At 48.8% G+C, this 25130-nt stretch overlaps 1 protein-coding gene across 7 annotated transcripts in view; it reads left to right on the forward strand.

Annotated features, from left to right (window-relative positions):
* CPA5 (carboxypeptidase A5) overlaps positions 1-17835 on the forward strand; it is a 23612-nt gene extending 5777 nt beyond the window's left edge. For 6 of the 7 annotated variants that reach the window (XM_027775883.1, XM_027775886.1, XM_027775882.1 and 3 more), the window contains 8 exons: positions 8464-8562; positions 9736-9837; positions 10978-11079; positions 11736-11846; positions 12260-12350; positions 16568-16767; positions 17063-17147; positions 17533-17835. In XM_027775883.1, coding sequence (XP_027631684.1) covers positions 8464-8562; positions 9736-9837; positions 10978-11079; positions 11736-11846; positions 12260-12350; positions 16568-16767; positions 17063-17147; positions 17533-17720 — 978 coding nt within the window. In that variant the 3' untranslated portion in view covers positions 17721-17835. The remainder of the gene's footprint in view (positions 1-8463; positions 8563-9735; positions 9838-10977; positions 11080-11735; positions 11847-12259; positions 12351-16567; positions 16768-17062; positions 17148-17532) is intronic. The other variant, XM_027775887.1, reaches the window with a different exon arrangement.
* Positions 17836-25130: the final 7295 nt, after the last annotated feature.

Genomic DNA, 25130 nt, shown 5'->3' on the forward strand with positions numbered 1-25130 from the left:
GGCATTCCTTTCCCAGGCGAGCACAGGGCAGGGGTGCTCTGGTCCCTTCTAAGACCTTTATCCCTCACCAGGCACATCTGTTTCCTGCTCAACATGCGGGGGTGGGATATTTCTCTAATTAAATCCCCCATGAACAAAAATGGAGAAACTCCCACAGACCCAAGAGGCTACCACATCAAAAGAAAACAGAACGGAATTCTCATTTTTAGCCCAGACCTATATTTTGAAGTTCACATTTCCCTGCTTCTGCTTATCCTGGGAACCCTGGCAGCATTTGGCAGACAGATACACAGAGGTCCCTAAAACCGTTCTGTTGGTTTCTGCACACCAGGAACGGCCCGGCATCGCCTCTGTGCCTCCCCCGATGGCTCCTCTGGAGTTGGTGGTCTGCGTTCTCCTCTGTCTACCCTCCCCTGACATCCCAGCTCTCAGGAAAATGCCCTGAACTTGTGGCCCTGGCCCAGCCGGGCAGGATTCTCACCAACAGCTCGCTCTGTCTGCATTGTATCAAACCCTGGCTGCCATAGTTGAGATCACAATTTGGCTTAGAGGGAGTCGGGGGGTGGAGGAGGCCGCTGTGTGGAGTTGATTAGTCGTGATGATGGGGGCCGGTGTCCAGGAGACTGAAAACACAGAAGCACAAATAGGACAGGAAGGGCTTTGTGTCCCAACTTACATCTCAGACACACACGGGCCTGACTTTCTCCTCGTCCCCAGCACCAGGTTTCATGTCCCCTGGGTGGTGTGTCTCAACTGCCTGTGGAATGAATTAGTCTCCTGGTGGGCTCCAGGCAAGCAGGTCCAGAGAGACACCTTGTTACCATGCTGATCTTTGTCTCCCTCAGCCCCTCGAGGTCCAAGATCGTGCCCCTTATCCATCTTCACACCTTAGCACCTGCGACAGGATCTGGAGCTTAGTGGAGGCTTAATAAGTGTGAGCTGAATTAATGGATGTGCGAGGCGGGTGCGGGGAGGGAAGAGGAGCGGTGCGTTTGGGGGCCAGGACCAGGCTGAGAGGGAGTGTGGAAAACCTGGCTGCTGATTTTCACATTGGTCAGGGGCAGGGGAGATTCTGGGGGAAGGGAAGTGGTCCCCCAACTCCCTTCCCTGTGACCAGAGGGATGCTTGAGAAAGAGGAGGTGGGCCCACTCCTTCCACCCATGGATACAGCAATATCTACTGTGTGCTGGATGTTGGGAAGGTGCAGAAAACACAAAGATAACACTCCAGGCCCTGCGTCCAGGGGTGTTGGAGAGCCGAGGGGGGATGGGGGAGCGGAGGGGAGTAAATTGATGATTACAATGGAGTGGATGAGTCTGCCATGGAGTGAGAGCAGGTTGCTATGGGAGCGGGTACAAGAGGCACTGCACGTCGTGGTTCTGAGAAGGCGGTAATTGCGAGCTGAGCAGCGGCTCAGAGCGGGCGGGCGAGGGGGGAGGCTGGCGAGGGAAGGGTGCACCCCCCCCAGACTGGAGATGAGGCCGGACCAGATCACAAAGGGCATCTTCTGCCATGTGAAGAGGTCAGGATTTTATCTTGGAAACCATGGGGGAGCCACTGAAGTGGCTTTGACATGATCAGATTTGCATTTAAGAAAAACCACTCTGACAGTGACGGTGTTGAGTTGGGGACAGGGCCAGGGAGAGACTGACAGGCAGGAGGGCACTGAGGAAATTGCAGTGGGCCAGGCAAGAAATTATCTGATTCCGAGGGAGCTCTATTTGCATTTAATTTTTCTTCACCTTCTCGTTCTTTTCAGCCCTTTGGTGGGTATGGGTTTTTTCCTAGGATGAATCGTCATGGAAAAGCTTCACTTGAGCAATCAGCTCTGTGGATTTTAATGGCTTTTTTTCTGATTATGAAATTAATAAATATTCATGTTAGATAATTGGGAAAATAGGGGAAGCACAAGAAGAAAACAAAAATCACCCATGCTCCGACCATCTAGAGCGAAATACAATTAAGGGTAAATATTGCTTCACCAATTTCCCCTCTCCGAGGGATCATCCCATCAGCATACAAATAGTTATTTCTCCCATCTCAGAAAATCCTCTCTTGATTCCCCCCCCACCACCGCCCCGCCATCACCCATTTCTTCTGCTTCCCAGAAACACTGAGGCGACTTCAAAAAAATTGTGGAAAAATGGAATTAAAGTACGAATTTATCTTGATGCAAAAAAAAATCAAAATCCATGCAAAGGTTTTTCATAATATGCATATTCCATAGACTTTTTTTTTTGTTAGTTTGCCTTAGGGCACATGCACTCACTAGATAGAGACAAAGTGAGAAATTGGCCCCCTGGTGGTGGGGGGGGCAGGGAGGTGCAGAATGGCCATGCCACAATCCCTTCTCTACTCTGGGAATTTGGGGCATGTACACACATGCACTGGAGATGTTTTTTTAAGCTGCCAGATCCAGGGCTTGAACTGAACAGTCGGCCATGTGAAATCCGGTGTCTTAACCACCACGTCACCAGCTGGCCCTCCATAGACTTTTGAAAGACTCCTTTTTCTCGCCATCTCCATCCCTCTCCTTTGGCAGACTATCCTCCCCTCACTTCAGCAAAGCTGCCCTGGACTGAGTCACACGCAACTCCTAGGTGGAACTCAGCCTCTGTGTTCACTGTCCCTCTGCTCTCGGCGCCCGGGCACTCTCTTCTCCCTGAAACACACCTTGGCTTCCAGGATGCTGCACGCTCCTGGGGATCTTGTCTCATTGGCTGCTCCCTTGACCGTTGTTTTCCAGTTTCCAGCTCTATTTTGAACCTCTCCTCCACACCCTCATCCAGGATCACGACGTTAAAAGCCTTCTCTCTCCTGCTGACTCCCAGGTTATGTTTCCTGCCAGCATCTCTCTCTCGAGCTCTAGATTCTTCTATTTGACCACCTGCTCGGCCTCTCCACTGGTCTGTCTGTGGCATCAGAGACTTTGTAGAGCCATCCTGATCTGAGCTTCCCTGGCTTCCCCATCTGTTCCCCCACAGCTCGGGAGATGGAAATGCTACCCTCAGTCACTGGGAGCCAGTCTTCACTCCTTTCTCTCATCCCATGTCCCGTCTGCAAGCAAATCGCACAGGCTCTGCCTTCTGACTGTCTTAGCACATCCCATGCTTCCAGCCTGGGCCAACATGCCATCATCCCTCACCTGGTTATTCCAGTGGCTTTCTAACTGCTCCAATTCCACCCTAGCCTCCTCCTGCCTGTTTTCAAAACAGCAGCCAGAGGGGCCCTTCAAAAATATCCAAATTCAATCATGTCACTCCTCTGCTTAAATTTTCCACTGGCTTCCCAACTCACTCAAAGTAAAAACCCTGGTCCTTCAAATGGTCACAAGATTACATGACCTGCTCCCTGCCCCATGTCACTGACAATTCTCCCCTTTCCTCGCTCTGCTCCACACGCATCGGCCTCCTTGGTGTTCTTCAAACTTGCCTGGCTTATTCCTGCCTCAGGGCCTTTGCACACTGGTCCCTCTGCTTGGAATGCCGCTCCTGAAGATACCTGCTTGGCTTACTCTCTCACTTGTTCACATGTCACCTTTTCATCGTGTTTTAAATTGCACTCTTCTTTTCCCCCAGCTCCCCCTTTCCTTCCTGCTTCACTCTCCTCGCCATGACTACTTTCTCACGTCCTGTATCATTTCCTTCTCCTCTTGCTCATTGTCAGGCTTCCTTACAGGACTGTGAGCTCCACCAGGGCAGGCAGTTTTGTTCTGTGGGCTGCCACATCTTCAGTGCCCGGCACTCCGAGTGCATTCAACAGATGATCCCTGAAATAGAGTTTTAGACATGGAAATGCCGTCAGCTGGCATGGGGGTGGTGGCAGCTCTCAAGAGGAGAGGAAGACAGTGGGGAGGATTGCGGGGGAAGGCAGAGAGGAAAGGTACAATCACAGGCAAGGCCCCCAAGGGACAGGCAGAGTCTGGCATCAAGAGGGAGGGGCAGAAGAGGGGCCAAGCCCCACATGACTGACAAGGGCTGACTGACTCACCCAAGTGACCCTTAATGGGGCTGTCCTTCAGCCAAGACCTATGGATGCCATAATCCTTCTGAAGGAATCCGGATTTCCTGGTTAGGCCTTGGAATGGTCCCTTGCAGAGCCCAGGAGTCACCCCAGGGTGACTATGATCACCATCGTCATCATCGTCACAGCTAACATTTACTAGCACTTAGTATGCGCCAGGCACATTCTAGGCACTTTACATACATGTAGTAACCCTTCCCGTTGTCATGAGAACACGTTGAAGTATGTGCTAAAGTATATGATAACGTAACCCCCGTTTGATGGAGGGGAAACTGAAGCACAGAGAAATTAGTAATTTGGGGCCAGCAGGTGGAGTGGTGGTTAAGGGTACTGGACTCCCACATGACTGACTGTGGTTCAAGTCCCAGATCTGGCAGCTCGCTTTCTCACTTTCTCTCTCTCTCTGTGTCCCTCTCTGGTCAAATTAAAATAAATAAATAAAGATAAATAAGATAACTCTTAAAAAGAAAGAAATTAGTTATTTATCTGAAGTTAGTAATTTGCCCTGGTGCTTGGACCCAGGCATCTGCCCCTCAGCGGTCATCATTGTTGTGTTTTTTGTTTTTTGTTTTTTGTTTTTTTTTTTTTGGAGAGATTTTCGCTATAGGGCACGTGCGCTCGCCAGACAGACAGAGAGAGACATAGAGACAGAAACTGAGAAATCACCCCCCAGGGGGGATGGTCATGCCACAATCCTTTCTCCTCCATTCTCCTCTCAGGATCTTGGGCACGCACGCACACGTGCCCAGCATGAGTTTTAAGCCACCGGGTCCAGGATGTGAACCACGGTTGACTACATGGGAGTCCAGCGACATAGCCATTACGCTAACTGCTGGTTCCCATCATTGTTGTGTGGCTACTTGGCCCTTTGGGCAGCCAGGCTACATGGTTCAGCCTTGACCTCTTAGTAGGTCCATTCTAACATCATGGGAGCCATAGCTGCCCCTCATGGAGGTGCCTACAGATTGAATTTACCATTGACCACGTTGCTATTACTGTATTAGGCCTGGAAGAGGAGATGGGGGACACACCAGAAGAAGCCACTGCTATTGTCACAGAGCTTCCCACCCTCTGTGTTCCAGCGAGCTGTCTATTTTATGCCTACAGCAGGTCTGCTCCCTTCAGGCCTTGACTTGGCCTTTGGACCCTCATCTCTTCGGCCTTTTCTTCCTCCTCCCCCATCTTGGAGCTGCTGTTCTTTGCTCCTGTCCTTCCTTAGTGGCATAAATTACGTCACATCAGGCTATGGCTTTCGGGGAGGCAAATGGCTTCCTTCAGGAGTCGGTTGGGTTTTCTGTTCTGCTTTTCTCTCCTGAGAAGCAGGACAGGGTGTAATTAGGCATTCCCTGAGCCTGTGGCAAGGCTGCATTCCTGGGCCTCCCATCCCCTTTCTGCAGCCTGGGAAGGGAACAAACATCTGTGCATTTTTCAGGTCCGGGTAGATGAGCGGTCCTGGAATTGGGGTCCAGCTGTGAGGGCTGAGCGTTCCCGATTTGTAAGAGAGTGTCATCTCCATTCAACAAGGCTGGGAGAGTGTGTGGAGAGGGATTTGCAGTTTGGTGCTGACGTCCCATCTGCCTCCAAGCTGTTTTGTGGAACAAAGGACAACCTCGTGGGAGCTGTCTTCCTGTGGGCATCCCTGGGCTGTGTGGGAAAACCTGGGTCCTCTCTTCCCAATTTCTCCTCCTATCTAGCCCACCCCCACCTCGAACCTTCGCCAAACCTGTGGAGATTAGCCGTCTACTCCCTTAACTTCATCAGTGGGACGGAGCTGGGGACTTGCCTTCCCTGACTCCCCCTGACTGGCGCAGCCTCCTGTCCTCACAGCTGTCACCACAGCTGGCAGCACCTGGCCCACAGTGTTGGACACACATTGGTCATGGTGGGCTGCTGAGATTCAGGTGGATTTCCTGGGAAGAAGAAGACAAATTTCTTTCCACAGAGATTCCCAGGGTGGTGCTTGTGAGTGGCCGGCCAGGCCAGAGCTCCTCCAGCCTCGTCTAACTTAACCAGTAATCCCAGCTTCACCTAAGTAGGCAGGTCCCAGCCTGGCCAGTTCTCTGTGATTATAATCACCCATCATGTAGTTAGGGCTCTGAAATAAAACGTAAGAGCCCTGAGTCTCAATTTCCAGTCCCACTTTGGAATCTGTGAGTCTGAGAGCTGTGAGCAAGCCGGCTGGGCTGCAGGTGAGGGGGCTACTGGGCAGCGGCCCCATCTGGAGCTGGTGGGGCCGGAGTAGGGAGTGCTTTTCCTCCAGCTCTGGGATTAAAGTCTCTATGGCTGCTATCTCACTTTAGCTATCAGAGATTCTGGTTTGAGTATTATTGATTCAGTCAAAAGTTCTTATTATTGACAGTACAAGCACGTTGCCAAAATGTAAAAATGAATAAAAGAAAAAAATACTTGGAATCCCAATCCTTCCATTCTAACAGGTATTGTTAGAATTTTAGAATATATTTTTGGCTTAAAAATTTTTTTTAGAGATTTTTGCCTTAGGGCATATGTGCACTCCGGAGAGAGAGAGGAAAAAAAAAAAAACAGTGAGAGGGAAAGTGAGAAACCATCCCTCAGGGGGTATGGCCACTCCACAATCCCTTCTCCTTCCTTCTCCTCTTGGGATCTTGGGGACTCACGCACATGTGCCCAACATGATTTTCAAGCCACCAGGTCTAGGACTCAAACCATGGTCAGTCATGTGAGAGTCCAACGACATAACCACTATGCCGTCGCTGGTCCCTGTTTTGGCATTTTAGATACCATCTCTCTTGTTCTCCTATGCTTGAGGGTACTTGATTTGACATTATTTTTAAAAAACTTTTTAATGGCAAGAAACAGTATGATGAAGTTTTCAGCTGGTATAAATATTTTGTACATTTGTGTGCCGTCCTTCCCCAACCTGTGCACATGTGCACAAACACACACACAGAAATACATGTCTGTGTATATATTGTCACCACTGTTGGCCTTTAGTTTTCAAAGCTAGCCATAAGGAACCCAAGGCTGGGAACTAGACCTGGTTCTTTTTTTTTGGAGAGGTTTTTGCTATAGGGTGCGTGCGCTCGCCAGACAGAGAGAGTCAGAGAGACAGAAAGCGAGAAATCACCCCCTAGGGGGGATGACCACACTGCAATCCCTTCTCCTCCATTCTCCTCTCAGGATCTTGGACACGCACGCACACGCGCCTGGCGTGATTTTCAAGCCACTGGGTCTAGGACTCAAACCGCAGTCAACTACGTGGGAGTCCAGCAACATAACCATTGCAGTAACTGCTGGTCCCTAGACCTGGTTCTTAACTCACTTCTGGCACTTGTTAACTTTGCCTTTAGATGTCTTCACCCCTCTAACCTGCTTTATCTTTAAAATGTAAATAATGAATTCTGCCCTGTCATCTGGTCATCTAGCCAGATTAAGTGAGATAATGAAGATAAAGACACTTGGTAAACCAGCAGGGTCTGGCCCCAAGTGAGGCATTGTCAAGACTCAAGACCCACAGCTGCAAACAAGGGGCAACTTTGGGTTGATGAGGATGCTTAGCCCCTGTGGCAGAGTACCCTGGGCACGTCTCACACTGCACAGTCAGTGCTGAATTCTGGGATGCCTTTGCCCCTGGGTATCAATATAAGGGCACAAGCTTAGGAGGAGTACATCTGCCTATCTCATGGTGACCCAGAGAAAATGTTCCAGGAGGATGTGGATGGTCTGAGTAGTGAGTGACCAACCCAACCCAGGCACCGTGGTCAGTGTGAAGCACCATGTGATGACCGAGTGCCAGCTCCAAGTTGTTACTCAAGGATCTTGCTTTTGCCTTACCTGGACTGTGAGAAGGCAGTTGCCATGGTGAGTGAAAAACCACTGGAATATTAATAAGAATGATCTGGACTTGCTTTATCCATACCTGGCTTTCCAAATGACCTAGATACCATCTCTCTAGGCTGCTTCCTTGGGGGCAAAGGCAATGTTGTGAATTAGGAAAACCCTCCGTTTCTCCTGGGGGCCAGTGTGCATGGTTCAGCTTGGATTCTCACTCAACAGAGCGTTTTCAAACAAGAGTGTTGGTAGCAGACCATAAGCATCTTTTCCAAAACATTATCGTCTCCATGATTGTGTTTTATCCTGTGCGGTGGCAAGGATATTACTGTCCTAGTTTTCATGCTGAGGAAACTAAGGCCACAGCAATTTCATGACAGAGGCCAACTTAGAACCCAACTCTCTGGATTCCCTGCTCTAGGCTCATTTGGCAAACAGCAGTGTGAATACCAGCTTGCCAAACAGAAGAAGCAGCAACCCGGCATCTTCTGCTATGTGGCTCGCATTCATGGTGTCTCATTTTCTTGTGTTGATGCTGTCTTTACATACAGCCAGTTGAGGCAGGGCTCAGGAGAAACATGGCCAGCCCAGCTCTCCCTTCCCTTCCCATATGTATTCCCTACCTCCCAGGTGCTGCTGGATGAGGAGAGAGAAGCCATGGCAAAATCTCGCCGGCTGGAGCGTAGTACCAGCAGCTTCAGTTATTCCTCTTACCACACCCTGGATGAGGTAGGATTGCCTAGTCAGGCCCTGAGCTCTCTTCTACCTTTGGACCCTTGAGGGTCTTCACACTCAGAGACTAATGAAGGACTCTAGGGTGTGAGTGAGACTGTGAACTGATATCTAAGCAGATGGTAGCTTCAAGAAGGTCTAGAAACTGGTATTTGGGTAGAGGAGATTGCAATTGGACATTATAGTCCTAGGCAGGTACGGTGCAGAGAAATGAGTTCACCAGGCAGAACACTAAGGCAGGACCTGCTATGGGTCAGCGCAGAGCAGAGGAGGCTGCCTTCAAATTCAATGCTCTGGTTAGGGATCCAAGAGTCCCTGTGACCAGTCCTGGTGCTCAGTGGCCCCATCTGTGAATACGAGAGGATCTGATGGGCAGGAAGTGAGGCATATTAGACAGACCTTTTGTAGAATGAAACAGAGTTGCCTTCACTTAGAGAAAACTCATGACCAGGTAGGGCAGGTGTGACTTGTTTATAAAGGAGACTATGCACAGAGGACAAAAACACACCCACTCCAGAAAGAAACTCAGGCTCAGGTCTCATTTTGTGTGTAAAAAGAATGACATTGTTGATATTATCTACACAATTATTATCAGCATCACTTTTTCCATTTCGCAAGGCTTATAATAGAGGATCCTTTTTTATATATATTTAAAAAGTTCATTTGTGAACATTGAAAGAACAAGAGAATGAATTAATATAATGTGTCACTATTTACTGATGCCAAAGATAAGTAAATATGAAACTTGACTTCAAGGGGCTGAGTCTAAAAGGGAGAAAAGATAAAAACCAGTATTACAGTGTTTGTGAGATTGGTCAAATGGATTAAATAGGCCAGAAAATGGAGGTAAGAAAAATAGAGAGAACCAACCACGGTTCTCTCAACCAGAGAGAACCATGAAGACCAAGCCTAGGGATTTGAACAGACCTAGCACATGCTGTTCTCTGAGGCAAAGACATAGCTCTGTGCAAGAGAGCCTGGGATCCAGCCAGACAACAGCTCACTGTCCTTAGTCTCTGAAGGATCTTTGACTTTTGCAATTTTTAGACCCTGAAGGGAGGTGGGCAACATTGAGGAGGGTGGGATGAGGGAAGGGGAATATTTGAGGAGGTCCTGTGCTTCACTCCTCCCCCTGCTTAACTGCCATCTGATAAACTTCATTCCTTTCAGATATATAGCTGGATTGACAACCTTGTAACTGAGTATTCAGATATTGTCTCAAAAATTCATATTGGCAACAGTTTTGAAAATCGATCCATTCTTGTCCTGAAGGTAAAAGCTCACGGTGTCAACCAATAGACTTTTTAGTGAGAACTTCTAGCATAAGATTGAACCCATGTGGGCTTAGTGGCTAAGTGGGAGTTTGGAGGAGAGGGAAGATGTATACATACCTGTCTTTAGGTGACCCATGAGGGTTGGGATTGCAGTATTAGGGACCCACTCTTTTAGGTATGAACAGGTAACAGTGTGGTGACCCGGCATGTCCTTGGTCAGGAAGTAGTGGGAAGGTTGCTAAAGAGATGGAACTGCAGAATGGTACTTGTTACTCTGGACTTGGGGTGTAAATATGGATGAGTCATCATTCTTCCTGTTACCTTGGTTGCACCATCTGTTAAGGAAAGAGATGGGCCCATTTGCAAATGACTGAGGTCATCTGGCTCAGGCAGTCCCTGAGATAGGCCTGAGTTACTGGGGAAATCTACCAGCCCTTATAAAGGCCACTGGGACAGAATTTGAGCAAACTCAGCAACTGCAATGTCCTTGATCAGGAAGGAAACAGGATAGGTGAGTGCAGAGCTCATTGAAAAATAATTCTTACTCTGTGCCCTCAAGGACACTCATGAGCACAGCCCATGCAGAGCATTTGACTTCAGTTGTCAGCAAAGACAGGTGCTGCTGTGCTCAACAATGCTCCGGTGGACTCTTTGGAATAGCCTAGTGTCTTCACCTAACTGGGTCTTAACATTACCTGTCTCTGCTTCCATTTCTCCCCAGAGACTGTTGTGTTCTATTTTTAATGTTGCCTAAGACTTTGCTTAGTGTGGTCCTTGCACATGTTGAGCATCAACATTGCAGGGACTTGTTAGCAATGCCCAATTTCAGGCTACCCACCCCCTACTGAATCAGAATCTGCATTTGAGTAGGATCCCTGGGGGATTCATTAAAGTTTGTTTGAGACACATTAGGCTTATGATACTCTGGATCTTGGGAAATTCTGTGCCATGTGGGCCCCCATATGTGCACACATCATAGTGGCATCCACAGTTACCTACTTTCTACCGCAAAGCACAATTGGTGCATAGAGGTTCCCTCGGCAGCTAGGATGCATCTGGGGTCTCCTTCCAGGCAGTCCAGGACAGTGCATAGCTGTCTCAGTTCAAACCTCTATTGGAGACTGGTTCTTTTTCTTAGTTTAGCACTGGAGGTTCCCAGCGCCCAGCCATCTGGATTGATACTGGCATTCACTCCCGGGAGTGGATCACCCATGCCACTGGTATCTGGATTGCCAAAAAGGTCAGTATAGGCCAGCAGATGAGGGGCAGCAGGGATGGGGGCTGGAACTAGGGAAGAGAGGCTGCTCCACTATTTAAGGGCAGCTCCAATGGAAAATTACACCCAGTCCATTTAAATTCAGGGTGCTGTATCCCCTCCTGCCCTGTGGAACAGCTACATGTACTCTGGCCTTTGTGGTACGAAGCCCTGCCTTCTAATCATTTAAGATTTAAATCTTTGGTTCTGGATGAAGGATGTTCTTTTTTTTTTTTTTTTTAAATTTGCCAGAGGACACATGTATTCAACTAGAGAGAGATAGGGAAACAGAGAGAGAGAGAAAGAGAGAGAGAGAGAGAGAGAGAGAAAGGGAGAAATCACCCACCAATGGGGTGTGGTCATGCTACAATCCTTTCTCCTCTAATTCTCCATTTTGTTGGGATTTGGGGCATGCATGCACATGCACCCAGTTTATTTTCAAGCCACCAGGTTCAGGACTTGAACAGTGTGATTGGTCATGTGGGATCTGGCTCCCTTAACCACTGGCCACAAGATTGGCCCAAAGGATGTTCTTAATGGCCTCATGCCACCCCTTCCTGCAGCTGGTGGCTATGCAAATGTCCTGCTCCAGCTTCGCGGAGAGCCCAGTAGACCTTCCTATCCCTCACCCTTTCTTGCAGATTGTCAGTGAATACGGCAAAGACTGCATCCTGACAGACACACTGAAAGCCATGGACATCTTCATAGAGCTAGTCACCAACCCTGATGGGTTTGCTTTCACCCACAGCATGGTGAGGGCACCTGAGGAGCATGGGGGAAGCCTCAGCTCTAGGGGGGTGGAGGAAAGGCCACTATGGCCGTGGGGAGGAAGCCCCTCGGAGGCTTTTTGCAGAGAGCCTCACTGAGGGCAGGGGGCTGGCCAGTTATTGCAGCTGTAACTTCCTGCTCTCTGACCTCCTTCCTGTTGCCCTCTGACCTCCTTCACTATTGGCAGCCGGTGCTCAAGCCTCTTTCCAAATCCTGGCTCCAACCACAAAGTATACGATTAGCAGCCTTGGCCTGTCCTGGAGCTTCCTTCCCATTGCTCCTCATTACCCTACTAGACCCCGCCGACCCCCCCCCCTTTCATAGGCCAAGATGTCAGGGGCTCCTATTCCTGGGAATGGGCCCTGTGGATGAGGTCACCTGACCTGGTCTTTCTCAGAACCGCTTGTGGCGGAAGAACAAGTCTAGCAGACCTGGAATCTTCTGCATTGGTGTGGACCTCAACAGGAATTGGAAGTCAGGCTTTGGAGGTACTGAAACCTACTGGTCCTGGGGCAGGGCTGAAGAAGGAGCGGTTGGTCCTGGGCAGGGGCTTCCACATGGTCAGATTATGGAGGCCTGGGACTATGTGGTTATCTAACACGAGTGACTCCTGGCCAGAGATGGGCAAGCCTGTGCCTAGGATTGGACGTAGGATGTAGAGAGAGGTTCCATGTGTGTATTCCATGTATATGTGGGCTAGGCCTTCTTGGGAAACATGTAAGGAGCTCCAAATGGGGATTTACCGTAAGGGTCAAATCCTAAATATGGCAGAGAAAGGGTGGTACAAGGTAGTCCTGCCAGTTGTTTAAATCCAGAGTTTATGGCGACCCCAAAATGTCCTGAGCCCTTCCTTGGTAAGAGCCCAACACAAGAAAATGCCTCTAAACTTATTCCCTGAGAGCTGTGACTTGAAACATGTCCTCTGGGGAGGGCAGAGCAACAGGTCAAATATAGAGTGAGCCCATACTTTATCATCAAGGCTGACATGAGCTTGGTATTTATTTTTGGCCCCTGGGCTAGTGGGCTGGTGCATACCTGCAGGGCTATATTACACCAGGAAGAGGTGGCAGTGTTTCCTGAGTTCCTTGGTGTTCTCTGATTGCCTCCTTCACTAGACCTGGGGTATGGGGAGTAGATGGGGAAACTGAGGCCTCCAGAAAGCCCCGAGATAGGCTAATGGACTCTGGGAATAGGGCAAGGTGATGGCTGGAGTGCTAGGTCTATCTACGACAAGGTCTCCAGCACAGACAGAGCTCTGGACCCCCAGGAGTGGCACCCACAGTGTTTCTGGGGACTGTGGCATTGCTGTTGAAAAGAAGACCCACAGGCTGATGGCCAAACTGGAGAGATAGAACATTCTAGATCTAAATACCCATTGCTCTGGAAATTTGGCTTCTTGAGGTCTGTTTTCACTGAAATATAAAGATGGCTCTGGAGCATTGGAAGTGAGGCCCCTCCATCCACAGGGTGGGGGTTACCTGAGGGTCTGGGTTCTGTGTGTAAAGGGGACACAACCTCCAACGACCAGATACTTGCCCAGTGGGCATCTACGTGGCCTTGCTATGAGTGCCCATGGACCCCAAGATAGACCGGTTAGTGGAAAGATAAATGACCTCTTATAGAAAATAACTTTTGTGGGTTTCTGCACAGGAAAAAAAAATTTTTATATATACACAACATAAAAAACAATTATGGGGAAAAATGCCCAGAGGGGGCCAAAAGCTCCCATAATCCCACTACCCAAAGATTACTGCTTTTAATAATTTACCATGCCCTTCCAGAGATTTCCCCTTGCTACAAATTACATTTTTAGAGGAGGAAAAATAAATAGCTAATGAATCCATTAGCAGGTACTTGTGAAACAGGCAGGCTCAGAGGACCTTGACTGTGATCGTCAGAGAGGCAGGCAGCTAATTCCCATTTGGTCAGGGGAAGATTAGTTGATTCTGCTTAGCTCAAACCAGAACTAATGGCCTGAAGTGTTTCTCCATATATGGGCAAAGCCACCTGGTCGTTGGCAGGGGAACCGCTTTCTGTGCGTGGGCTGCAAATGCAGACAAAGCTTCCAGCCTCCCCCCACTCTGCTCATCTGTTGCTATTTGTCATTCACGGAGTGTAGCAGGTGCAGAAGCTCCCAGCAGACACAACAAACAGGGCCACTGTTAGCTAGGCCAGCTCCAGCCTGGGGGGCTGCTCCTCACTCCCTTGCTCTCTCTAGGCACATGCCCTTCTGACCAAGATCTCTTCCTCCCCAGGAGAGGACTAGCAAACTAAGGGAGGGATATGTTTCTTGGTGACAGAATTGCCTCTGGGCCTGCCCATGGCCAGAAATAGTGTGTCTCTGGGTTGGCGGGTGATTCAGGCGGGAAGATTTTGTTTACAGTTTCGTGATTGCCTTAATTGAATTGCTGTGTAATGTAATGAGGAATCCATAGACCACCCCTTGCACCTATGCCGGCCCTCACCTGCACCCTTGGGGAAGTCTAGCTTGCTGGGTTCCTAAAGCTCATCTGTACTGGCCCATGGGCCACTTGGCGCCCCAGGGTAGGGAAGGGTGCTCTGGAGTCTTTGGGAGGCTTCAAAAGCTGGAGTGATTCCTGGATTGGGCCTGTATGTAGCCATTTCAAGGAGGAGGAGTGAGAGGAGGAACTGGAATGACATCTTTCAAATGTGTTCCTAATGCACAGTTTGTATTTTTTGGTAAAGGGAACACATTTATTATTCTTTTCATTTTCCATCATTTAATTATTTTAGTTTCTAAAATTAACATATAGTATTGGGTCGTCAGGAAAGTTATGACACATTTTTTGCATAGAAAAACAGAAAAAAATGTCATGCCTTTTCTGACAACCTAGTAATTGTATATATTTGTGGGGATACATTATGATTTTTTCAGTAAATAAATACAATGTAGAATGATTAAATCGGGATAATTAGCATATTGTCCTCTCAACCATTTGTCATTACTTTGTATTCAGAACATTCAAAACCTCCTTTTTCAGTTATTCTGAGACAGAAGTTGCTGTTAACTATATGCACCTCACTGTATTTTATAACATCAGACAATGTTCCTCTTTTTAAAACAATTTTATTTGCTATAGAGCATGTGCATTCACCAGAGAGAGAAAGAGAGAAGAAAAGTGAGAAATTCCCCCTCAGGGGAGATGACCACATCATCTGTTCTCCACACTCTTCTCAGGATTTTGCACACGTGCACACATGCACCTGGTGTGTTTTTCAGGCTGCCGGGTCTGGGACTAGAACTATGCTTTTGGACACGTTAGCTGCCTTAACCATCATGCCACCTAGCTGGCCTGACATTGTTATTCTTATCTATCTATAATTTTGTTTCTGCTACTCAACATCCCTCTGTTTCTACCACCACCCTTGCCTCTAGTACCAGTCCATAAATGAGCAGCTCACTCCAGCCCTCCACGATATGGCTCTTGGGGAACAGAGGGAAGCAGAAGAGTGGAAGAAGTAAATAAGAATCGGGGTGCAGAACATCAGGAGGAGATGAACACATTAAACCCATGGGAAAATAAAAGCACATTCTTCTTTGCCCTCCTCCCCAACACAGGTCCCCTAAGAAGAATTTTCAAAGACCTTTTTGTATCTGTAGTTCCCAGGCCAGCCTCAGATAACTATGCAGATCTATTCTCTCCTTTCCTGGTCCCCAAGTCCACTGAGATCCTGGAGCCAGGACTGCAGCAAAGCTTGAGCAGAGAGCAAGTCTGAGCCCATCACTGACAGCAACCCCACGAATGGTCAGCTAACAGGTTGCTGCTCAGTATGGGAAACCAGGGTCAAGGAGAAGACCTGTATTTTTTTCTGGATGCCCCTTCTGAGGCAAGTCTGCTTTTCAATGGAACCATAGTCAGGACTTAACAAAGGGACAAGCCAAGAGAACTCCCTGCATGGCAGAGTTGCTGGGTCATGGCATGGTTATACTCCTCAGAAGTATTAGACTAGTGTATGCAACAGTAACAAATAGCCCTCCAATCTCAGAGGCTTAAACTTGATAAAAGCTTGCTTTTCATGCACACAAAAGCCAATGTGGATAATTGACTCTCTTAGGCAGCTCTCCTGCAGCATCGACAGAGGGTTTTCCAGAATGCTTCTTTAATCTAGATTTTTTTTGCAGACAGAAGAGAGTGTGGAGAAATCACACTTGTCTTTAACAACCTCAGACCAAAAGGGACATAAATTTCTGCTTGTGTTCTCATTGATCAGGAACACAAATGCTTCTTAACTTATGATGGGGTTATACTCCAATAAACCCATTGTAGACTGAAAATGTCACAGGTTGAAAATGCATTTATTATACCTAACCTACAGAACACGAGAGCCTAGCCTACCTTCAATATGCTCTAAACACTCAGAGTTGGGCAAAGTTATCTAACGCAAGTCTATGAGAAGTGTTGAATATCTCATGGAATTTATTGAAAAAAAAAAATTGTACCAAAAGTGTGAAACAGGATGGTTGTATGGGTGCTCTACATGTGCTTTCTACTGGGTGTGTGTGCCTTTTGCCACCACCATAAAGCCGAAAAATCGTAAGTCAGGGATTGTCTGTAGTCACATAACTTCAACTGAACTGCAAAGGACACTGGGCAATGTAAGGGGACACATGGGTATTTTGTAAGCACGAAGTGTCTTTGTTTCGTCTGAGAATTCTGACCATCTGGGCGCTTTTCACTTCCAGGAAATGGTTCTAACAACAACCCCTGCTCAGAGACGTATCGTGGGCCCTTCCCTCAGTCAGAGCCAGAGGTGGCCGCCATTGTGGACTTCATCACAGTCCATGGGAACTTCAAGGCTCTGATCTCCATCCACAGCTACTCTCAGATGCTCATGTACCCTTATGGCCACTCACTGGAACCTGTTTTAAACCAGAAGGAGTTGGTGAGATCAGCTGCTCCAGAAAACCTACATCTGGTGCACTCCCATAGGGTTCAGGATCTCATTCCCTAAACAAGGGTTTGGGTCAATAGATTCCCTGGTGGGAGGAGGGCTACCTGTTCTCAGGTGAGATCAAGTTCAGAGCTGAGGGTGCTGTGTTCCCTTCCCTCAAGAGCCATTTACATGTTTCAACATCCAGGACTCTTAGTCCCTGCTTCTCATCAACTGCTGAGGGAGTGAGGTACGTGGGGAGGCCCTTGAACCCCAGGCCTCTCACTCTCGGGGTGTAATCTTGCAGTACGACCTCGCCCAGGAGGCAGTGAAGGCCCTGCGTAAAGTCAATGGGATCGAATACATTTTTGGCAGCATCAGCACCACCCTCTGTGAGTGAGCCTTCCCTGGCTGCTGTTGCAGACTCCACATCCACCTGGGGTTGGGCAGTACCACATGTGGTTGGGCTGGGCCAATATCTGAATAGATGAGGCGAATGGAGGTATCCAGGCAGCTGGTTCTTTACAATGTTAATGCACAGCTTCCATGCCTGACTTACTACATGTTTCCTGGAGGGGAAGCCCCTCCATCTGGGGCCTACAGGAGCCTCCTCTTTGCAAGGGTAGAGAATAGGCTGGGTAGGAGGGATGGGGCCCAGGTGGAAACCCAGACCAGGAAGATTGATATGGTCTAGGGTGGATGGGGTTTGGCCCCAGGGCCTACTTTCCAGTCAGGATGCCTCTGTACCTGTGGTCACCCTTCTTCCTTTGTATCTAGATGTGGCCAGTGGGATCACAGTGGACTGGGCCTATGACATGGGCATCAAGTACGCCTTCAGCTTTGAGCTCCGGGACACCGGGCGCTATGGCTTCCTGCTGCCGGCCAGTCAGATCGTCCCCACAGCCCAAGAGACATGGATGGCGATTCGGACCATCATGAAGCACACCCTGAATCACCCCTACTAGCAACACAGAGGGGGAGGGCGGTCCCTCCTCAAGGGCCTGGGGCTTCTCCAGAAACTCAAGTTATATATCCTGGACCTCTACCCTTGCCGGAAACCTTGGAAAATATACATGTTCCAACAGGTTTGCTGCCTCTGGTGTTAGCTCCCATGCCTTCGGGCTCACTCAGCGTTGAGAAGGGAACAGAGGGCAGCTTAAATGCCTCAGGAAGTCTCTTTACTCCGTGTTACTTTCTGGAAGATAAGAGGCTGGCCGGCAACACCTTTTTCCTCTTGGAGTTCTCCCAGGGCCTAGAGTGGAGAACTCACCCCAGGCGTTGCTGAGCTACACATTGTCCCAGTCTATTTTCAGTCTAAGATGAACCTGTAGGGGATGATGCTTGAGCTAAAGGAGAAGATCTTAGCGGTGGCCTTTCTGGCTCCTCCAGGAAGAAGGAGACTCAGACAAGTAGCCTCCTCCTCTGCCTGCTCTCCACAACAGGCGGGGCAGGAGCACAGTTGAAAGTCCTCAGCTGGAGGAGCCCACTCACCCCATAATGGAACATGAATGAGTCACTGCTTTGTGACCTGCTCCTCTGGGGTCCCTTCCATTTGTCTTAGAAACACAGAGTCCCAGCCAGTCAGAGCCAGCACTGTAAAGACCATGTATACAACCAGGGGGAGAAACCCTCCTCCTCCTGTTGTCACCACAATCATCATGGTTGTCACTTAGTCACTCATGAAGCAGTTCCTCCAGACAGGCCAGATGCTAAGTAGGCATTTTAGCTAAAACAGTGAAAGGGATATTTTGAGATCTCCCACTCCCAGGCTTCTTTGTACCTTTTGTCTCCCCCATCACCGGGGAGCAGAAATTGAATTGTAGGCCTATTTGCCCTCTGAGGAGCCAGATACCCCCTAGAAGCAAGAAATTGATTGAAAAGCCAGATGGGTTTGTGTCTGTCTGAAGGAGAAACTCAAATCTTCTGAGCAAAACTTTCATTTACAAGAGCTAGGCTGTGTGTGTGTGTGTCTAAGAAAAGGATTGGGAATGCATGAGCCAGCTCCTGGAGGACACAGAGACAGGGAAGGAGGTAAAGTAAGAAGAGGTCACCATTCCATCCAACCTGTGAAAGGAGAGAAGAGAGGTGGTCTGCTGGTGGGAGAAGGGGATGGGAGATGAACAAAACTCCAGGTAAGATCCCTATTCAATATGGCGCCTGTTATGAGCAATGAATAAGACCTCAGATATATTTGTGCCTTTCCACAATGTCAGACTTTCCACAATTTTATGTCACAGCATAAAATTTGGCATGGCAAAGCAGTCAGGTCAAGGAATGAGAACAACTCATGCTAGCTGGTCACCCTGAACAGCCAATGGAAGCAAAGAGCCAGTTGTGGGTCTCCAGATATTTCAAGATCTACCTTGGAAGGAAAGAGTTTGTCCAACCCACTCCTGGAGGTCCCCAAGGGTCTGAGGACAAACACTGATGCTGGGAGGGAGGCAGTGAGTCTCAGACTGTCTTAAGTACCAAGGTCCACGAGTGTCTCATGGAGCGGCTAGAACAGTGTGCTCTGGTCATGGTGCCAAGAGGGAATGGCAACGCGGCTCTGGTGAACAGAGTCTCTTAGATTAGCACCCGTGTCTAAGGTTAGCACATGGCGAGTCTGTCTAAGTGCCCCAGCATATCTTGAGGTGTCAGGTTTGGGCATCCCTGTTATTCCCTTTCAATTCAGCAGGTGAAGCAGGGACCTGGAGTGTATGTGTCACACTTTTTACTGCTCAGTCTGGTCTTGTCATCACAGAATCCATTTTGTGTAACCTGGTGCTCTCCACAGGGCCTAAACAGCAAACGGAGTGCTGAGGAAGGGAATTCAGCGTGATCAGAGGCAGCCACATGGGCTGGACTCACCTCAGCAGTGCAGCTACAGAGCGACGAGCACAGAAACAAGAAGTCTGGCAGGTGAGGAGGCCTAGGCTAGGGGTGAGAAGGCCAAGCCCAGGGCCATGCCGCCAGCGGCCATGGTGGCACAACGGGCACTGGCTGGGCATGTGAATACCCAGGACCAGTTGTGTTGTGTAGACGCTCTGACAAGTCAGGGTAATTAACCCTGAAGGAGCCGAATCACCTCCAGAGGAGGAACCGGCTACAGAGAAGGATCCATTTCTGGTTGAAGTTTCCCCAAAAGGACTGGACTTTTTTAAGGAAGCTGTCTGAGTGAGCTAGAATTTCCAACCTGAAGTTTTCTGCTGTTAGTGGAAATACGAGGTCATGGGCTGAGTTAATATAAACTATAGATGAATAAAGCACATTATACCTTTGCACACTCGAGTCTGGGATTATAACTTTTATGTTCTCTACATAAATATTTTTATTTCATCCTCACAGGAAGGGTATTACTGGTATTAATAACCTCATTTTTCAGATAAAGAAAGCAACTTTTGGAGAGGTTTCAGGGGCCACGCAAGGCCATGCAGACAGAAAGTTGTTGAGGCAGATTTGACCTTGGATTTGTCTCACCCCAAAGCTGCGATGTCACTGTTTGTCCAGGTGTGGCCTGTGGCCCACCTGTTGGATCCGAAGTGTTTGAGTTCTATCTGTAGATGCAGACAGACTCTCCATGGTAGGACCGGGGTGATTCTAATGCCAAGTTGGAGAAGCCTGGCCCAGAGACAGGAGTTTGGACTCTGATGAGCTTTCCAGTAACAACAAAAATAATAAACTCTTTGCTAGCACTCCTTATGGGCTGGGCACAGTTCCAAGTGCATCACAGGGGTCCACACGTCGCCTCCTGGCAGCTCTGAGAGGTAGGACTGTGACTGTCCTTATTTTCAGCTAGGAAGCTCAGGTTCAGAGAGGATGAGGATGACAGTGAAAGAGCTCACAGCTACTGAGAGTCAGGGCTGGGCCTAGCTTTCAGCCCAGCAGTTCATTGTCTGCCGGCAGAACCTGATTCATGCCCCAGGGCCCTTAGGGCCATGATGAAGGAGCTGCTGCTCACAGCCAGGCTGGCAGGATCTCTGTGAAGCCACAAGCCCTCAGAAGTTGGGCTGACACTGCTTTCTAGATGGAGGGCTTCTTACAAGGCAGTCTTCATTTTCTCCTTCTCCTCTTGTTCCCCCGTCCCCCTCTCTTTCCTCCTCCTTGCCAGAGGCCATGTGCACTTGAGAGAGAGAGAGAGAGAAAGAGAGAGAGAGAGAAAGAGAGAGAACCCTCATGGAGTATGCAATCCTTTCTCCATTTCTCCATCATTCTGCGATTTGGGGCACACACGTACATGCACCTGGCGTTTTTCAAGCCACCAGAGCCAGGATTTGAACTGTGGCTGACCATGTGGGATCTAGCTCCCTCAGCACAGCAACCAACCACTGTGGTACAAGGCTGGCCCAATATTCTTTTTCAAATCCTTCAGGGACTTTAAATAAAACCCGGCTCATGGCACTGCATGACTGGCCCTGTCTTTCTCTTCCTCCTTGTTTCAATTCCTCTCACGCTCCTACCCCCCCACCCCACTCACCAGTGCCCACCTTCTTCTCAGCTAGAGGCCACTGCGTGTGCAGCTCCGTTTGGTCTGGTGCATTCTCTCCTCCACTTTTCCCCTTCAACATTGTTTCCTCACTAGTCCTAGGACTGCCCGCTGGAAGTAGATGTCCTATTAACCTCTTTTTGAGGGCCTCATTTATTTCTGTCAGAGCGATGCTGATTTGTCATGAATGGACTTTGCTAACTTGCCGTTTGTGTTCCCCACTGGTTCGGAAGCCCTACAAGGGCAGAGGCAGTGTCTGGGCTGCTCTCTTACTCTGCTCCTGGCAGTGCCAGGCACACAGGAGATACTTGATAACTATTGAAGGACCGTTTCTCCTCTTTAACCTACTACAAATTAGGTTTTGATGTATGTGACAGAAATTCTCCTTACTGTGGCTTAACCCGATAGGGGTTTCTGTTTTGTCATGTCATAAGAAGTCATCTGAGGCTGGGCAGGTTCAATGACTCTTGGGCGCTTTGGGGACCCAGACTCTTCTGACCTGTTCTTTTTTGCCATTCTCTGTATTTGGACCTCTAGTTGCAAGATGGCTGCTTTACCTCTCCCATGTGTCTGAATTCTAGGCAGAAGAGAAAGGGCAAAAAATGTGAACCAGCTGAGTTGGCTGGTCAAGGAACTGAAACGTACATCTTACTGGTTGGAACCAACTGGCCGTACTCAGCTGCTAGGGAGGCTTAGCCAGGTACATGGCTGCCCTGAATGAAACTGGAGCTGGGATGAAAGGAAGAAGGGGACAATGGATATTGCCAAGGTGGCAGTTTCTCTGAGAGGAAAGAGGATTAGAAGGGGTCAGAGGCTGTTTCTTGCTTTGGTTCATCAAGTGGCTGACTTAGTCATAAAGCCATAGAACTTTCCAGATGGTCTAGTTCAACCCCCTCATTTTCAAGTTATAAAGACAGAGGTCTCTGGATGCCGAGACCAGCGCAAGGCTCCCAATGAGCCTAAGGGATAAGAGAGATGAAAATCAGGGGTTCCCCTGGGACTGAGGCCCTACCTTGCTGGGGTTCCTCAGTAAATCTAAGAAGAAGGGGACTGGGCATTTACTCCATACTCAGACACAGAAGCTTTATGGATATTACACAAGAATCTTCTTTTTCGTAAAATCTGAACATTCCTTCACCCCATTTTCTTTTTCTTTTCTTTTTTTTTTTTTTTTTGGAGAGGTTTTTGCTATAGGGTGCTTGCACTCGCCAGAAAGATAGAGAGAGACAGAGAGAAAGAAAGCGAGAACTCACCCCCAGGGGGGGATGGCCATGCCACAATCCTTTCTCCTCCATTCTCCTCTCGGGGTCTTGGGCACACACGCACACGTGCCCAGCGTGAGTTTAAGCCACTGGGTCCGGGACTCGAACTACAGCCGACTACGTGGGAGCCCAGCGACATCACCATTATGCTAACTGCTGGTTCCACACCCCATTTTCTTAGGTACTCAGTACTAAAAAGGAACTCAGCTTTTCTACATTCTGCTTGGTGGGGTTTTTTTTCCTTTTTTTTTCTCCTTCTTTTTCCAACAAACTGCTCTTTTTAGGTGTGTTTTTTCATCCTTTTCACCAGTAAAATTTATGAGCATTTATTTAAAAGAAAAAACATTGGAAAAACTGAAGAGAGAAAGAGCGATTATACATATGGAAAGCTATAAAGAACCGTAGTGACTGTGCTGCGGTTATTGCTTTCTTAAAAAAACAAGCGGGGCAGGCCGTTTGGAATGCGAGAGGCCCATGCGCGGCCTCGGGCCAAGGGCCATTGGCCAGGGAACCCGGCGAGGAGCCGACCCTATCCCCATCCTCCTCCACTTCCCCTCTGACTACTCCATGAGAGATGGCGCCAGAGAGAAAAGGGCTTTACTGAAAACACCGATTTGTACTTTTCTTCATGAGCCAATGTTTTATTTTTTCATTTCTTGCATTTGAAGTACTCTTCGATGACATCCTTGGCCTGAGAGTCCTTGCCATAGTCCTTAACTACTACACAGCTGCAACCAACCACTTGATGGGGTTTTCCCTCTGTTGGTTTTACAGAGGCCTACCCATGCCCCTGGTTTCCTGTCATCATTTTATAAAATGCTCCTTTAGAGAAACAAGAGGCATGAGCGGTCAACGAGTCCAGGCTGAGAGCCGGTGGAAGTTAGATCAATACGGCACCCATCAGTGCACAGACAGAGCTGTGCGGATTATGGGTCAGAGGTCAATGAGGGCCATCCCACATGGAATGGGTGTCTGGAACTTGTGACTATTTCCAGAATTGTCCCAAATACTTGTGATAAGGAAACCTCAAAGCCTGCACAGGCTGCCTGGGTCAGTCCTCCAGGACCCCTATCCCAAGGAGAACGTAATTCGTTGCTGTTTGAGAACTGGGTCTGGCACTGCTGCTCCCAGATAGGTCCCTGTTGGGACAGAGGCTGGGGTGGGCTCTGAGGAATGTCTTTTCAGCCAACAAGTCTATTTCTTGAACTGTAGCATGAGATTTACCCACTGTCCCTGCCTGACCAGTAGGTCGCATGGCCAGTCTCCTCCTGCCTGGCCTCCCATGTGGCCTGCCAGAGTAGGCCATCTGGCCCCACATTCCCAGCCTGGGAAACTTGGGGTGGGGATGGTATCCTGAAGGACAACTCTGGACTCTTGGGCCTTCTGGGTTCTTTATGCCCCCACACCCTCAAGATAATCCTTAGATGTGATAACACGTCCTCCAGTCATCTGGACTCCTGCTTTGTCTAAACAGCTCACCAGGCTACGTGGCTCTCTTCTGCCTCCAAACCCTCCACCCACCTCCCTTAATTCCACAAAGCATGGCTAAGACCATGGGCTAACATTCCACACAATATTACTTGAGACGCAAAAAAGAAATACAATGTAATATAGAAAATAAAAAAACTAAATGGGGCACTGGTATGCCCTGGAATTGGAGTTTGTGGGGTAACCCCATAGGCTGCCATTCTTGACCTGCTGTCTGCTTACATGTGGTCGCTGCAGCCCAGGCCCCCTCCTCAAGTACTGACGTGCCTTCCAACTCCCCTCTCTGGATCAGCGAGAAGCACACCTCCTCCCCCGTTTTCCTTTTACACGGTGGTGCTCTTCTGTTCCGTCCCTCCGCAGCCACAGGCCTCCAGCCTGAAATGTGGGCTCTGTCTCGACCCGTCATAAAGACCCTGGATATCACAGTGTGGCTCTCTTCAGGTGACTATTCCTCTTGAGAAAAATTCTGCCTTTACTGGTCATAAACTGCACTGGCCAATTTACAACAGCTCCTTTTAAAAACATTTATTCATTCTGTGACTTAGAGAGACAGAAACAGAGAGAGAGACTGTACCCCTGACGGGGTCCTGTTCTGTGATCCACGCCCCCAGCATTAGCCAGCTGGGGTCATGGGCACTCATGTGCCTTGTGTATTCAGGGAGGTCTTTGGATGTGAACTTGAGACTTTCTTGTATGGGTCAACCTTGTAGATTGTTGCATTTTACCACTGTGCCACTGTTGGGCCCCTACCACTGGCCACTTTAAGGTGACAGTTCTGCAGCTTTAAAGCAAGCAAACTAATGGGCTCCACTGGACTGAAGGAGTCAGCTGACTGGACCTCATTGCCGAAGCCTTCCATGGTGCCCCCAACTACTGGTGACCCTCTGTGACCACAGTCTTAGCAGGATAAAGCCCTGGACACACACTCATTGAAAATCTCAGGCCTTCCATGGCTGGATCTTGGTCACTCTAAAAACCTTGCAAGCTTCTCTCCATCCTCCCCCAACATGTCACCATGGCTTGGTTTATTTTGGGAGAATCCAAGTGGGGCCAGTTCATGGCCTAGCGGTTGAAGTCATTAGATCCCACATGAAGGACCATGCAGTTGAAGTCCTGGTCCCAGCAGTTGGAAAAACATACCAGGTATATGTGCATACATG

Source organism: Tupaia chinensis, unplaced genomic scaffold, assembly GCF_000334495.1.
Source record: "Tupaia chinensis unplaced genomic scaffold, TupChi_1.0 Scaffold000610_1, whole genome shotgun sequence".
Taxonomy (NCBI): domain Eukaryota; kingdom Metazoa; phylum Chordata; class Mammalia; order Scandentia; family Tupaiidae; genus Tupaia; species Tupaia belangeri.